The sequence below is a fragment of the Mucor mucedo genome (assembly GCF_025094135.1).
Source record: "Mucor mucedo strain NRRL 3635 chromosome Unknown EV154scaffold_103, whole genome shotgun sequence".
NCBI lineage: Eukaryota > Fungi > Mucoromycota > Mucoromycetes > Mucorales > Mucoraceae > Mucor > Mucor mucedo.
In genome coordinates this window covers 14,636-30,894 of record NW_026252387.1, presented here as the reverse complement: position 1 = coordinate 30,894, position 16,259 = coordinate 14,636, and the positions used below count along the sequence as shown (strand labels likewise).

The window sequence follows — 16,259 nt, the reverse complement described above, 5'->3', positions numbered from 1 at the left end:
CATGGGTAAAGAAAAATAGGGTCAACCTTCCATTCTTCTCATACTTGCTTGATAAAGTGTACCCCTTCTCTTCCAAGTTGCGAATGAAGGGATTCATGTGACGTTGATTTTCACCTTGTTTTAAACCACGTCTCAACAGAGCACGTTGGTTAGTCATGTCCTTTGAAATCACTCTCGTCTTTGTGAACTTGACGTTGTTTACGGCTACGACAATAGAGGATGTCTTGGCGTTTGCGACGTGCATCTCGTCAATCTTAATGTTTCTGTTCGTAATGGAGATTCCGGTTGTTGACAAGACATAATTTCTTGTCGTTTTCCAACATGTCATGATTGTGGACATTATTGTGGCTTTCAACGATCCAGCGATCTCCATTCTCCTAGGGCAAAACTGCTCTGATAAAAAAGTCGCATGTTCCCGTCACTGTAACTTTAACTAATTTGGGAGAGATCTCTGTACGAACGGCCTTGTACTTGTTGCTGAATACAGAGCCGTAATAGGAAAAGGCTGACTTTTCAGCCTGTCCAATGTGTGAACTGTCCCGGATGAATAGGTGATAACCTTGGTTGGCTGCAGCATCCAAATAGGCGTCTTTAAATTCCTCGAAAGAAGCAAAGGTATCACCTACAGTAGGAAACGATGTAGCTGTAAAAGTAGTAACCGACATTTTCAAAGTTTTATTTAAGGAGAAACGTTACTACAAAAAATAGTAAGATTAAAAAAAAAAAAAAAAAAAAAAAAAAGTACGTGGGTCACCTGTTTTTTTTTCAAAAAAAAACCCCGTGATTTAAAAAAAGTACTTAAAAAAAAAAGACGTAGTTGTCGACATTCTCTTTTTTTTTTTACTCATTCATACAAAACAATCAGAATTATAATGACGAAATCACATTATAAGACATTAGGAGTTACAGAAAACGCAACCTCCTCTAAAATTCGAAAGGTATGAATGAGTCTTAATTTTTTTTTTGTCAATGTAACTCATTTATTTTTATTTTCTTAATTGCAGGCTTATTACAAATTGGTAAGTACATTTTTATTCAAATAAACCGACTGTGTAGCTAACTTGTTTATAGGCCAAAACTTATCACCCTGATAAAAATCCCAATGGAACCGAAAAGGTAAAAGTTTTTTTTTTATCTGTCTCATTTCATGACATTAACTTGCCTTAGTTCAAAATAATTTTGAACGCGTATGAGATTTTGTCTGATCATGAACAAAAAGTGGCTTATGATTTGAAAAGAAAAGGCGGAATGAAGTTCGATTTCGAAAGCTTTTACGCAAATACTTCTCCTTACACCTCAAGACGACGACGCAGGACGCCAACTCCACCAGCTCCACCCGCTCCACGAACTCCACCACGACCATATACTCCTCCACCACCACCTCCTAAGAGTAAGGCTTAGTTGTTATAAAATGTTGAAACTCCGTTAAAAATTTTTTATAGGATCAGACTACCATATCTATACTACCGCGGAAGTTTCTTTAGAAGAATCGTATCTCGGCGTGAGCGCCTTCAAGGTTTACTGCAACCTCAAGGTGAACTGCCAAACATGCCATGGGTAAGCAAAAAGAAATAAATAAAAAAACTAGCATGATAGTAATTTTGAAATAAAAGTATTGAGAGTTGTTTTCTCTTTTCTGAGAATTGTGTGACTTGCAATGGTGCTGGATATGTCCAAACCCGGTTGAGTGATAACAGAAAGAAAGCATCTGTTACGTGCTCTGGTTGTGATGGAGCAGGAGTCAATACTTACAAAAAGAAATGCCAGACCTGTCTTGGGGCCAGAGTGACTCCTGTTAGTGTGCTTATTCCAATTGGCAAAGGCATCGGTTCCGGCGACACAATCATATTGGAGAAGTATGGCAATTTTATGCCAGACAACGTTACAAAGGGGGACTTGCTTATCAAGGTGACAGTCGAACATAAATGGGGCTGTTTCTCGCGCGAGGGAGACAATTTACATGCCTTTATCGACATCAAACTACGAGTTGCTCTCATGGGTATAAATCGAAAGCGAGATTTTATAAAACATATGGATGGCCGAAAATTAAACTTTCAACAAGCCCCCGGAACAGTGATTACACCCGGTATGGACTTCTTTCAGAAAGGTCAAGGAATGCCCTTATTCTCTGATACGAATGGCAATAAGGGTAATCTTTTCATTAAATTTAATGTGATCTTCCCTGTCCACGTCAACATTCCCACGGATACATACGTTCGGAATGAAATTAATATTATGTTCGAAACGGAAGAAGAACGTGAGATCCGAGAGAAAACGATTGTGATCGATGACGACGGTAAAGATGAACTCGTATCGGATTCTTCAAACGATCCTTATGATGATACAGAAGATCAGTTCTATGTTTTTGACGATTCAGAAGACGAGTTCTATGATTGTGAAGATTGTAGCCACGAGAATTCAGGAAGCACGGTCTCAAACTCATACACTCATAACAACGTAACCCAAAATCGTTGATAATTACCATTAAGATACTCGAACATGTCCATCAGTATTGGTTATGATATGTACAGTCAAACAAAAGTAAGTTTAGAGAAACCTTATTTTTGGCCTTTTTTGTTTCACAACACTTCTTTTAATAAAATAGTTTTTTCTTTCATATATCACTAATTAACCAGGTATGCCTTTAACAGACACGACAAATCATACTCGTGGTAACTATAATCCCCCAAAATAAGATAAATTTTGGGGGTTTTTTTACCTAAATAAGCACGGCATAACAACAACCGCTATTTCCGGTACAGTTGACGTAGTATCGTCTACTTTGCGAAGTGTTATGAAAGGGTAAAATAAACAGGTAGTCCTTTGTCTAAAAAAAAACCTGGTGCACCAAAAACGATTGACCGAAGGGCGCAAAGAGATATGGAACGTGACATTAGAGACGATCCATTTGTCACGTATGGTGATTTGAAATTAGAGTTACAAATGACTGAAATTAACGTCTGTAGAGCAACTATTATCACATCAGTAAAGGAGCTTGGATTTGGATTTTATTATGCAGCACATAAGCCACGTTTAACAAAGAGACGCAAGAAAAACAGGCTTCTTTAATATCATTGTGTGGCAGATAATAATCTTCGATAATCGCACCTAACTCTGGTCGAATCGAGTATGCTGCTTTTAATCTTAATAAGGCATCAGTGTTGGCATTTAATTTTCCAGGACGATAAATAATATCAAAGTCATACGGCAATAAAGAGGCTTGCCATCGGACAGCTTTGCGGATGCCATTTCATTAAATTTGATGAGATATTGTAAGCTTTTCTGATCGGTATAAACCTTCAATAGGTAAACTTTAAAAGCGTAGACAAAACATACAATCGCCATGAGCTCTTTTTCATAAATGCATGTACTGTTCTCCGCATCAGTTAACGCATTACTACCATTATATACTGGTCGTATAAAATCCTGATTACCTTCTCCTGCTTGGTATAAGACACCTCCTATACCAGTGTTCGACGCATCGGTGAACCATATGAACAGTCTCGTAAAGTCCGGAAGGATCAATACTTGATCACGAGTAACAATGTTTTATATCTTTGAAATTCCATTTCCTGTTCATGTCCCCAAATGAAAGAAACATTCTTCGTTTTGAGCTTGTTCACTGGTGATATCAATCCTGATAGATCTCCAGAAATCTTCGATAGTATTGTAGCATCCCTACAAACCGACTAATCTCTGTCACATTCTTAGGTCGTGGCCATTTTACAAATTTGGCGATCCGGTCTGTATCCATCTTAAAACCGTCTTTACCCACCAAAAGTCCTAGTAGTTTTACCTCTTGGTAGCCAAACTTACATTTAGAGAGTGATAATGACAAATTTGCTGCTTTTGCGTTGACAAGATGATATCTAAATGGTCCACATGCTCTTCTAACGATTTAGAAAAGACTAACTCATCATCAATGTATATTAAAACGGACAAATATAGCTCTTCGAAATGATAGAATGTACACAAGATTGCCACGCTTGTGGACTACCTTTTAGGTCCATAGGAAGTCATTTCCATCAATATTGACGGAATGTTGTTGAAAATCCACTATAATCACGACTATCATTGAGGTCAACGGGATTGGTCTACACAGACAAGTAAAAAGAATAAAAATAAAAACAGGGAATAAGTTAAGTATCCAGTGTCGTTTTATTCAAGGTTAAAGGTTCACAATAAACCAAAGGGAAAACTATGTATCTAGAAATTATCCTATTTATATGAATTTTTAGACGTTAATAATATATAATTGTGATAAGCAGTTAATGTGCTTATCAGTATCTTATGCTTGAGAAACTATATTCTGTGTACGTGACACAGAACAAATGGCTGTCTATCTTTAATGATTACAGGAGGTATATTTGGATTTGAAGATACTCTTTGAGTTAACACAGATTTTTCTTTTTCTGTTTCCTTATTATAGAAATTATACCCCTGTCCATGACTAATGGTAAAATGGTGTAAGGATATTTTACTGTCATATCCTTATCTTAAATGATATTATGTATTTTATTGGTTGTATTCTTTATTATGCAATTGTGTATATTTATTATTGAATGTAGCCGTTTTTATTTATGTAGTTTATATCGTTATATATTTTGTGTTTCACCACAATCGTCATTGATTTCGAGTTGCGAAAACCCTTCAAGACAATCAAATACGGAGTAATATTCTGCCTTAGCCAGTAATGTAAACAGAAAATTGATGTTAGAAATCGGATGTCCTGCGTCTTTAACCGCTAAATTGATTGGTTTGTAGTTAAGACATAGTCGGTGTCGATCCTTTTTTACCAGCCAGTTAATAAGGAATACCACTACTTAATCCGGATTCGGAGGCTCCACGTTTAGCATACTGTTGTTACGGAACGCAAGCGTTATTTGTTTACTTTTTTTTTTATATAAATACCTGAGGAATTGAGCACGAGTTAGGATTCTTTACTTATAATTGTGCTCGATTTCTGCAGGTAAAACCATCATGAATAAAATACATCTGTTTCCTTACTTATAATTGTGCTCGATTTCTGCAGGTAAAACCATCATGAATAAAATACATCTGTTTCCTTACTTATAATTGTGCTCGATTTCTGCAGCCCCGATAAGTCTTATATCTCGAATTAATTGATCATTGAAGAGATAGTTTTATTTCCCCGCAACACTGTAACTTTTCCATAGAGCTAATCTTGACGTCCTCTTCATCGCTCAATTCGACCACTTCGTTAAACGTATTAATTGAAATTGACCACATCGTTTTTGCTTATTGATTTCCCGGTGATGATATTTATTCAGGTATTTTCCGGACTTTCTTAAATGTGTTTCTTGGAGCTCGTTGATCCTAAGTACTAGTCACTAATGCTACTGCGGCTGCCCATGGACCTGAGCATGGTTCTATCATGTCTAAATCGGCTAGTTATTTCCGATAGCCTTTTGACCATTTATTTGCCGCAATAGGAAGCATTCTAGGAGCGACTGTTATGGCTTTAACATCATTCTTAATCTTTTTGGTTTATGGTTCAACTTTCCAGGATTTTATTTCTTTAGAAGAAGCAAAGACCGACACATGTTTCTTCAACACAGTGATTATCTTTTCCCGTTGACTTCATGTTAACTGTGGATGATATCCCACACTTCAGAATCGTCCTCACCTACTGCACATACATTTGATTTACCATCATCCTCCGATCCGTACGTGATATGATATACGCTTGACTTCGCTTCGTTTGCTCCAACCTCTAACAAAATGTTTATAATACCCAAGGTTTTCAGTTCTTTCTTCGTCGGTTCAAAGATCGTGCCTTTCAAGATCGATGGAGCATTGATGACCTGGCAACTGTCATGATGATTAATATTCATTTTTGTAATAACATCTGTGATTTTCTCAGTCTGTTGCATGTAAGTCACTCCCAAAGGTACCTTACTTTTATTCAAAAGTTGTCCCAATACCGTATTCTTCTTAGTTTTACGACATTTACCGTCATATTCGCTACTACCATACGGTAAGGCTTGTCTTCATCAGAACGTTCCATCACCTTTGGCATAATATATAACCCGTACTTCTTATAAACATCCCCTGAAGGCTGTACGACCATGTCTTAGATCCAGTTGGTGGATGGTTCAGATAAATTCACCCATACCAATGACTTTCCCCAGGTTCGAAAACCCATTTGTAAACCATTGATACGTCTTTGAACTCTGGGTTACGTTTGTTATCCGAGACGGTCGCAACTCCAGCCATAGCATTCCTATCATTTTCTATCGCCAAGTCAAACTTTTTACTAGCAGGGGCGTAGTGATTCCATACAGCTTGTTGGTTTCATCAGAGGTAATGTCATGAACGTGTCACGTAGATGCATTAATTTAGGTATTTCTTTGTCGGCACCTGGTCATCTACGTCTCAGCCATCAATCATGACATCGGTCATAAATAAGTAATGACTTACGAAACTTTGTCACTGCTTATTTTTATACTAAATAACTATATAATCCTCTACTACAAATATATCCTAAATTTTCCTCTTCTTTTATCCCCTTCATCAGATAAATTCTCTGATAAGTCTCTCTTTTCTCTTCTTCTTTCTCTCCCTCTTTCTTTCTCTCTCTATTCTAATAAATAATGATTATCCTTTATTCTTCTAAGGAAGTATTCTTCTGTCTGTTCTGTCCGCCTGTCCGCTCCTGACAGGTAAACACCAAATTGTTCAGATGTCGATTTCTTGCTACCTTGGTTGCGAAGATAAAATTCATGCCAATGAAGGTTGGAGCCAAAGGAGGCTGACGTTTACAGGATGAATGGTGAATTGTAACTTCAGTTGAAAATTGCAAGTCTGGCTTAACCACACCAATTGGAATATCAATTTCCACGCCTGCGAATCCGAAAACTCTATCTGTTGGTAACACTGATAATTCCTTTCCCAATTGTTTGACCTTGTACCAATGGACTATTGATACTACAGCACCACCATTGATCAGAAACTCACAATTGCGTTGGTATTCTTTAATGACTAGCATTGATTGTAGACTAGTTCTATCCGGAACCAAACTGGTCGCATCCAAGATGATCATATTCACCGCTGGTAGCTCATCGTTGTCAATCTTCATAGACTTAGCCGTACCTTTGACCATCGATTTCGTCCTATTAGTCGAGGTCTGACCATCTAGTATATTAAGGTATTTATATCACAGTTCAGGTGCGAAATATAACAGTTAAGGTAAAGCAATGGGTATTTGCGTATCCCTTAACTGCTTTTTGAGATCCAGTTGTTCCATATTTTTTTCATTGTCGAACATGATAGGGTATCCCCGCTCCAGGTTTCTCACGATCGACGGTGGGATTTTGTCCCGCTGCTTTGTTTCATCATCAAGGTTTTTTTGTATTCTTCCTTGGCCTTTCTTGTTTTCTGTAAGTTCTGTAACCTAATCGCTTTATACTCTTCTGGAGTCTTCTTCGTAGTACCAGTTGCATATACCTTGTGTTCCTCAACTTTGGCTCCGTGTTTGATAACGTGTATCGATGAACTATTTGCTTTAGGACTAATTTACTGGATTGTCCCTCTACTTCTAAGCCTCTAGGGGCTTTTCTTAAAATCCTTCTGCTCTTGAAAGGAAATGTTTGCTTGATCTTCACCACGGTTCTCATGATTACGATTGGGACAGTCAAAAGACGAATGGTTAGCCTATTCACAAGTATTAGACACAAAGTTAAAATTCATAGCGAAATGTCCTACACCATCACAATTGTAACGCCTTAATTTATTTCCACCTGTACCATGGTTACCAGTGTAACCTGAATAGGTGGACTGACCCATTTGAGTATGGTTGTTCTTCTCCATCATGTCAACAAGATCCTTGATCACGGCTAGTTCATTTTCAATGACATCGAGCTTTTCAAACTTGGCCAATACTAGTCGTTGAAAATCCATCATATTGGACTTGCTGTTATTGCCTGTACGACTGAAAAGGTCTGTGCGACTCGAATTTCTTTCAATTCTGCGTAAAGTATTTACTGGAGTACTACCCAAGAGACTTTCGTTATAAAATGTAACATTCAAAAACGTACGGTCATCGTACAGACAACTCTCTGCACAGCAAAGCAAGTTCTCCAAACCATCAAAACCATCGAGAGTCTTCTTATCTTATTTATTCGAAGGCTGCTCGAGCTTCCTGTCACAAAAATGCGAACGTGAGGTAATAAACCTTTCATAATATCTCTGACGTTTTGCATTTCAGTACGATCAATACAATCAGGACCAGCACGTTGCATATGACAACGTTTCATCTCCATGAATTCCAAATGTGTCGCTTCATTAGATTGAACACGTTTCACCTAGTGCGTGGTATATAAGTCACACCATTCCTCCGTGATGTAATGTTTTTTGAACTTGGCCAAGATACAATCCTAGGTACCTTCATCATATAGTAGGCTTTCGAAGTTCTTTCTATCATTCGTCAAATGATTTTTCATCCATCTTTCAGCATGACCAGCCAGACATAAAAGAAAAGTGTCCTTTTTCCTCTCGCCAGTACGCCGGTTGTTCCTCTTGGAGAATTTCTCAAAGTCTTGAAGAAAGAGTAATCAATCCTTGACTCTACCCGTTTCAGAAAACATAGGTGGGGACCGATTATTGGTCTTCCAGTGGCCATCGTGATTTGCTTGTATTTTGTTTTATTAATAATTAATACGGACGTGTTACGGTCTACATATTTCTTAATGGTATGATTCTTAAATACGATATTATTTGCAATTATGACCCAGGTGGTAGGCCGACTTCACTGTTGTAATTACCTACAATATTTTTAAGTTGTTGATTCTTTCAGTATTCGTTCGACTTGCTTCGTTCTATTAAGTAAGCCCAGCTACTCCTTAAATGTTGTATCTAGATTTGATTTATCTATTGACTTAATAAAACGTTTTTTCCGGAAACTATCTTGACTGTAAAACAACACTCCGCACACGTTAGGATGATGTACTGTTTGGTGAGATTATGGATGAGAAAGGACTTAAACTTTATTAATTTAGAAGAAACTACGACTTTATAATATCACTGAGTAGTGCATAGTACAACTTAGACTACCACAAGATATAATCTATTCGTATCATGTCACAAGGTTAGCTTCAAAAAACCATCACAGAGAGCTATTGAGGCGCTAGAGTAATTCGTGCTCTAAACTATCGCCTTACCACAGCTGTGTTGTAAGGGGATTCCAATTACCCCTTGGCTTAATAAATTAAACTATCTGAGCGCCTTATTGATTATAAAGTACTCTCCAACTAACAAGGAAAGTATTGAAAAACGTAGAAATTGGGATTTAAGATAATTTATATTTTATTTATTCTGAACTTCGTTAATTGATATTTGATTTTCTGAAACTATTAGTATGATTATATTTTAATATGAGGATGGTGTGGTTTGATTGGCAGAGCCTCTTATACGCTTTGCTTCTGGCTGTGATACCCATTGGATGGCTTGAGTTACACATATCAGTCACCGTGACCTCATCACAAGTGGTGGTTTTCATATTTTTGGTGTATTAGACGGACTTTACTATTCTAGTAGCCTAAGAAATGGGTGAAAAAAAAAGTAAATTAACATTTATATTACCATATATGGACTGATAATGGTTGTCTTGGACACTCGCTTGTTTGGCAAGAAAGCTTTATTTTATAATTGCGTGACGTCAAAGCAATGCTGAGTTATTAAAGAACACTTTTTAATACAAACAAAGATGAACGTTAGCATTCGTGAAGCCAGATGTGTAAGTTTGGAACAAACGATTAATCATTAAAGATTCAAGTTGTGCAACGATTTATCTAATGAAATCTTGCAATATGATAAGCCAAAAATTAGGATAAAAATGTACTTGTGTTTTTTACTATCATTACGTTTTTTAACGTTTGGTCATAAAATTGAAGCTGAAAGTGATTTCATTTTGAGAAAGGTTAGATTACATAGTTTTCGAGGCTCTTTCAGATATGATGATGCACTCTTTAAGTTTTTTTTTCTTAACGCTATTTTGTATCATTGATAATGTATAAACGTGGGACATTCATGCACATATCCAATTGATTTACCCTCCTGGGAACCATGTGTTTTTACTGAAGGTTAAGCATAGGTACAAAAATATATGGTCAGGAAGGACTGTCTAATACGCCTTTAAAAAACAGGATTAGCGACCGGAAGGGGATCCCCATTTTTTTTTGACAGAAGAATAAAATATTTTGCTGAAAACATTTAACCGGGATATATCTGATATATTTTTATGAATGTTTGCGCTGTGAAAAGCTGCCGGAAATCTTCGTGTCTCCCCACTATAAATGGTAAATTTTGTTTTACCATCTATAAAATATATTGTGTGAAAATAAAAAAATCGCACTCTATTAGTTTATGAAGAAGTCTGTAATAAAGAACGGAATTGAGCCGTATTCACGATACATGTTAAATTCATGGGGCAGATAGCGTTTTCCTTTTTTTGTTAAAATCGGAGCCAAAGTTTTACATTATATATTATATGCACTGTATCATCATCAAGTCCAAATAAAACTAATAGCAATTCAGCAACTACGGTAACAATTTGGGATACGTTCAATTTTTTTTTATCTAAAAATAAAAATTATATCGCAAAAATAGAGTCCTTGAAATATAATAATAGATAGGTTACGATTTTGAGTAAACTTTATCTTATAATCGTTTAAAAAGAGTCATTAAAAAGCGACGTCATGGAGTTTGGAAAAAGCTTTCTTTTTGAAGTCTGAAGTAACGATTCAAAAAAAAAGTAATAAATTTTTGAATCGGGAACTTCAAAAAAATAAGTATATTGCTTGTAAGGGCCCTTAAAATCGCACTACTGTTCCTTTTCCGACTAGTCGTTGGACAAATGAGTAAGATGCTCAATGAAGCAATCTCATTCTTTAGCATGGATTGACTTCATTTGAAATTCTCGTTTTAAAATAAATACCAAGTTCCCAATCAAACAAAAGACATATGTAGTAACTGATCCCAGTAATTTAAGCTTTTATAAAAAGAAATTTATTTTCTTCCCCGAAACAGAGAATTTTTCTTCTTCTTCTCTTCCTCCTTATTTAACTCCTCTTCTTCTACAAAATAACAATAGTTAATTAATCGAACGTTTTTAAAAAGTTTACAAATAAAAATAACTTACCTTCCTTTTCGGCGGCGTCGAAGAGGTCCCTCAAACTCTGTCTCTCCCTGGCTTTTTGATAATGGGCCACGTAAGGCATGGCGATTGGTCGCGCAGGGGAAACAGAGATGAAGGAGGCCTCAACGACACCGACCGCAGGAACAGAAGAGACACAAAACACAGAAGAGACAACAGGAGCAGAAGAGACCACTTGCACAGAAGAGACCACAGGCGCAGAAGCGACCTCAGGCACAGAAGAGACCACAGGCGCAGAACAGACCACAGGCACAGAACAGACCACAGGCGCAGAAGAAACAGCCAAAGACACCATGTCCGAAGAAGGACAACCGGAAAGTCGACGACGAGACGATGATGATGGGGAGGGAGGAGGAGTTTTTCTTTTGCCTCCAGAGTTTAAATTCTCGCAAGGAGAAGGAAGGCCCACAGAAGGAGAAACAACAACAGAAGGGGAGGCAGTAACAACGCCGGCAGAACGACAAACACCAGCACGACGACCCAAAGAAACAGGACGAGGAACAGCAAGACGACGCGGAACGGCAACAGGACGAGAGACAGCATCGCAAGGATGGACATTAGCAGGTCCAGAAACAGCAACAGGTCCCGACACAGCCACAGGTCCAGCATCAACACCCACAGGCTGGGCCGAAGCCACAGTCAGAGCAACCGAAACAGGAGAAGACTCAACTACACTCGAGGATGGCAAAGGCTCGACAAAGGGAGTCAAGCTACCAGAAACAATAGGTGACGACGTGCCACAATCCAATGATGTGACCTCAGAGCAAGGTACAAACGGGGAGGACGTGGCAACAGCCAAACAACCAGCAACAGAAGAAGAAGGCGAATCCTCCAAACCAAGACAAGCCGCGTTCTCAGCCAGCCAAGACTGACTAATCAATTCGCCAACAAGGGCAAAGACAGGAACGGAAGGATGGTATTGGGGGAGTGGAGCAAAAGAAGGCATCACACCACTACCAACACAAGGCAAGCCACGAGCAAAAGCACAGTCAAGAAAATGACATTTACGTTCGTCTTTTATGATTGCTGGAGGACGAGACGCAAAGGAAAATTCCAGGCGTGGAACCTCACAAACAGGAGACGAGACCGCGGGGGAAGAGCAAGCAGGAGCGGAAGCAGAAGCACCAGCAGAGGAACAAGGAGAAACATCAGGCAAGGGCGAAACAGGTACTTGATCTCGCAAGGAGATGGGGTAAAAACCCCGACCAGTACAAAAGTACAATTCCCCAATTGCCTCGGGGGGAGAAGGACGGTTGGGTCGAAGACCTACTACCTGACGCCAAAGAAAGCCAAAAGACCAAACAATTTTTTTCCACGCGGAAAAAAAAACCAAACCTGGCCAAAAACCAAGGGAAAGCTGAGAAGAAAAGGGCGAGATGTGTTATTTCACACAGAAGGCTATTGAATGTCAACATTAGGATCAGTTATATATTGAACATGTTAATTGGGATTAATATACTTACTCGTCGAAAAAAAGGTGTACTAGCATTTTTTAAAGACTGGTATAGGGAAGAAAAGAAAAAGAAAAGAAAAAAAACGCCCTTGTCTTAAAAAAAAAGTTTTCTCTAAGCCACTAAAATTAGGACTTGTTATATTTTACTAGCAAAAACAGTGTCACCTAAGACATGAAAATTCTCATTCCGTCAATTAAATAAAACAAAAAGAGATGACCACTTATTAATCGCCATTGCTCGTAATCAACAGCTGCTCCCCAACCCTCAACATTATTGGGTGATATTTTTACTATTACGTAGGAGAGCCAAATGATCTCATTATAACCAGAGAGGCAATTCACACAGCCGCGGAAGGACGCAGCTTGGTGTATAAAATACACGACCATCGGAAAATAATTTTTTTTTAATATTTTTTTTCCTTTCCAATTTTTTTTATTTTATAAGCATTGCCGAATAACACAATGCCAATTAACACAACAGATTGAATGAAATAGTGATCACTCAATTAGATGAATTGTTGACGAGAGTTTAATTATAAAAAAACTTGTCTACGTCAAACAGAGAAAGATACGACCAACTTACAAATCAGCTAAACAACCACCAAGGCGATGATTAACCTTGTCATTACATTAAATGTACGACCAAACAATTTTCAAAATGCTAGCGGAATGGGAATACCCTACGACAACAAAGACTTCATGAAAGTCTGTAATGGAAATGACAGTGTACTTCTTGTCTCTGTCATACCTGGAATTCCGAGCAACTGTCAAAATATTGTGAGCGTCATATTTCTGCTGCTGCGTCACTTAAACCCTAGCCAAGAAATTGTCCTTACGTTCTTGCTTGTGTCTAAATTAGCAGTATATCTCACCGACAAACGAGAGTTAAATGGATCTAAAGTGTATGCTGTCAGTACCAGTAAAGTATATCAAATGTTATTTGCTCACTTGTGACCAGTACTTTTGGTAACATGAAAAAAGACAATATTATTACCTATTGTCTTTAAGATTTTGAAGGTTATGTCGATAATTGAAGTTATCGTTTCATGAACGACTTGTAGTCACAATGGATGACGAGGTCGATTGTTTGATTTCATCCACAACATTATCATCAAAAAGGGACATCAGTGCATCGATCACCTTCAATCTCGGGACACCGAAGCATATATCCTTCCAATCCGATCCAAGCAAAGATTGAAGTACCAATGAACATTAGACTTCAGCACCGGAGGAATTCGAGCGGTAGGTGTCTGGAGGATCTGTGAATTCCTGGGATTCAATGAACTACAGATACCTAACCGCCATCTTGTTATAATTAGCCTGGTGACGAAGGTCGTTACGAGTATTTGCCCCTATACAATGCGTTGACTTGATGAAGTTGGTGAAATTCCGAACTCTCCCCTCCATTGGTCGGTAAGAGTAGCATTTTAATCGCCCCACTTGTTGAATCAAATACGGCAAAAGCGTAAAATAACGGTTATTGGCAGTGAACACTCGAGCATTGATACAGTTTGCAAGAATCTCTTTATTTAAAAACGTATGCTAACTTCTAAATCATCTAAATATCTGCGTTAATGTCTAATATTTAATATCTAGTCTCTGATTGTGATGTTACCTTTTCATTTTTGCAATGTCCCTACGAGAAATCCGACACTACAAAATAATAGAATATCCTTCCACCAATTCCCCCAACGCACATTTGGTTTAGTTTTTCTGGACCAATGGAAGCACAATAGTCGGGACAACGTATAAGAGAAGTCGTCGTAAACGATAGCTCTTACAATACCTACACTGCCATCCGAAGTTCCCTCAGAAGCTGATGTTTTGTAAAACCTGCCCTGATTTACCTTTTCTTCAGATTTTTTGATGATAGTGTTATCATGCGCGTTCAAACCAAAGGTGTGCATCTGTAGTGATAGATTCACGGTACCTTTTGATCTTCTTGGGATCGAAAAGATTGTAGACCAAAGTACCAAGTCCTCTACCGATCAAATGAATATCGTCACCAAGAAACAAAGATGTACCCGTGAAGGTCGAATAATAGTTAATCCCAGGATCAATACCAACCATATCGAATCCCTAATTCATACTGGTTTAAAATGTTAAAAATATTGGTGCACACTTTTAATAATTTACCGGATCGCCGTTGCTTAATTCGGTCTTTTGTTCTCATATCACCTGCATCCAACAAGTACATAACATAAGGGTAACCTTTAGGATGTCTGCCAACCACTTTGCAAATTCTGTAACCATATTTGCTTGTGTGTCCACGACGATTCATCAAGTCCGCCATTCCTGGAATATAATCAGTCATTCCGAGCAAGAATACCTTACTTTCGTGAACAATTTAATTGTTTTTTTCCAAGACGAATCCTGATGCACACAACGAATTGATTTGCTCGATGATTGGCTTCAATCAATTCATCCAATACTTGGGCTTTTTGGGCCAGGTAAAATAGCCAGTGCTATCATCATCGACTCCTTTGCTCTAACAACGAAAAGGTGAGTTTGATTAAGATAACATATACAAGTAAATTTAAATTCTAAACCTTTTAGGGTGTTCTCAAGCAAAAAAAATTTGTGAACCCCTCTTTTTGTAAAATCTTGGAACCCCCTCCATAAGGCAATTATAACCTTATATTTTCATACTCCTCAGCCAAAAAACGTCGAAAATTCTTGCTAACCATTTTAAAAGATAAACCACCATCAGGGGGTGGTTTAATTACGAAAATGGATTTACGAACCCCTCTGATGTAATGCTTTCATCATTCAAAAAATACTAAAATGCCCCCACTAGTTGACAGTATGATCATAATAATTTTTACTTTGTTGTTTTCTTTTCTTTATTTTTTGATATTCAAAACTAGCAAATAATATTAACTTTACCTTTATAAACAATGTTCGGTACCATCAACTTCAACGCCCCTTCCAGTTCAACTGCTTCCACCTCCAGTGCTCCTATTGAGGACGACAGAACAAGAGGTCCAAATTGGAGTGTAGCAGAAGAATGCTTGTTAATTCAAATTTATAATAAACATTTGAGTTCTCTTGAAAAAACCAAAAGTGATCACGAAAAGGGGGAGAAATACACGGAGATGTCGATTGAACATAATCAACTGGCTCGCCTTCAGAATTTGAGAAGTCGACCATCAGAGGAGCAAAAAAGAAAATGGAAGCGTATGGTGAAAGATTTCAAGGAAGAGTTTGCTAGACGCCAATCAACGGGTGAATCAGGTTTCGAACCTGATGTTGTCTATGATAAGCTGGAAGAGATCTTGACGAAATTTCCCACCATCTTGCCACCACACACGTACTCATCCCATTCCAGACAGTTCGTTGACAATACTAATGGTGGAAATCAAGGATCATCTACAGCTCCAGCTGAATCTTCGTCTGTACCTATTGCAGAACATGAACGTCCTGCTCCTCCTCAGGAATCGCAACCACCTTCTTCTCGCAGAAGAGTGGAAACACCCCCTCCCGATCACGTCTCCAGTACTCCTCCTCCTCCTGTCAATCCTTCTACGACCTCACCACCCAATCCTTCTCCCGCCCCTCAACCTACCAATCCTTCTTCTGCGCCACCTCGTCGTCCAAGATCAAACGTAGGCTCTACACCATCTACCACGACCT

General features: G+C 38.2%; 2 protein-coding genes across 2 annotated transcripts; one reads left to right on the top strand and one right to left on the bottom strand.

Moving 5' to 3' along the window:
- Positions 1-872: 872 nt before the first annotated feature.
- Positions 873-2,475, top strand: EV154DRAFT_573692 (uncharacterized protein; the record flags this gene model as incomplete). Its single annotated transcript, XM_051606401.1, has 6 exons — positions 873-938; positions 1,005-1,019; positions 1,072-1,116; positions 1,168-1,390; positions 1,443-1,557; positions 1,614-2,475. The coding sequence occupies 6 exons, from the start codon at positions 873-875 to the stop codon at positions 2,473-2,475; spliced, it is 1,326 nt and encodes a 441-aa protein (XP_051453973.1).
- Positions 2,476-10,256: 7,781 nt separating this feature from the next.
- EV154DRAFT_484936 (uncharacterized protein) lies at positions 10,257-12,662 on the bottom strand (the record flags this gene model as incomplete). Its single annotated transcript, XM_051598704.1, has 5 exons — positions 10,257-10,307; positions 10,333-10,335; positions 10,496-10,596; positions 11,159-12,530; positions 12,657-12,662. The coding sequence occupies 5 exons, from the start codon at positions 12,660-12,662 to the stop codon at positions 10,257-10,259; spliced, it is 1,533 nt and encodes a 510-aa protein (XP_051453972.1).
- Positions 12,663-16,259: the final 3,597 nt, after the last annotated feature.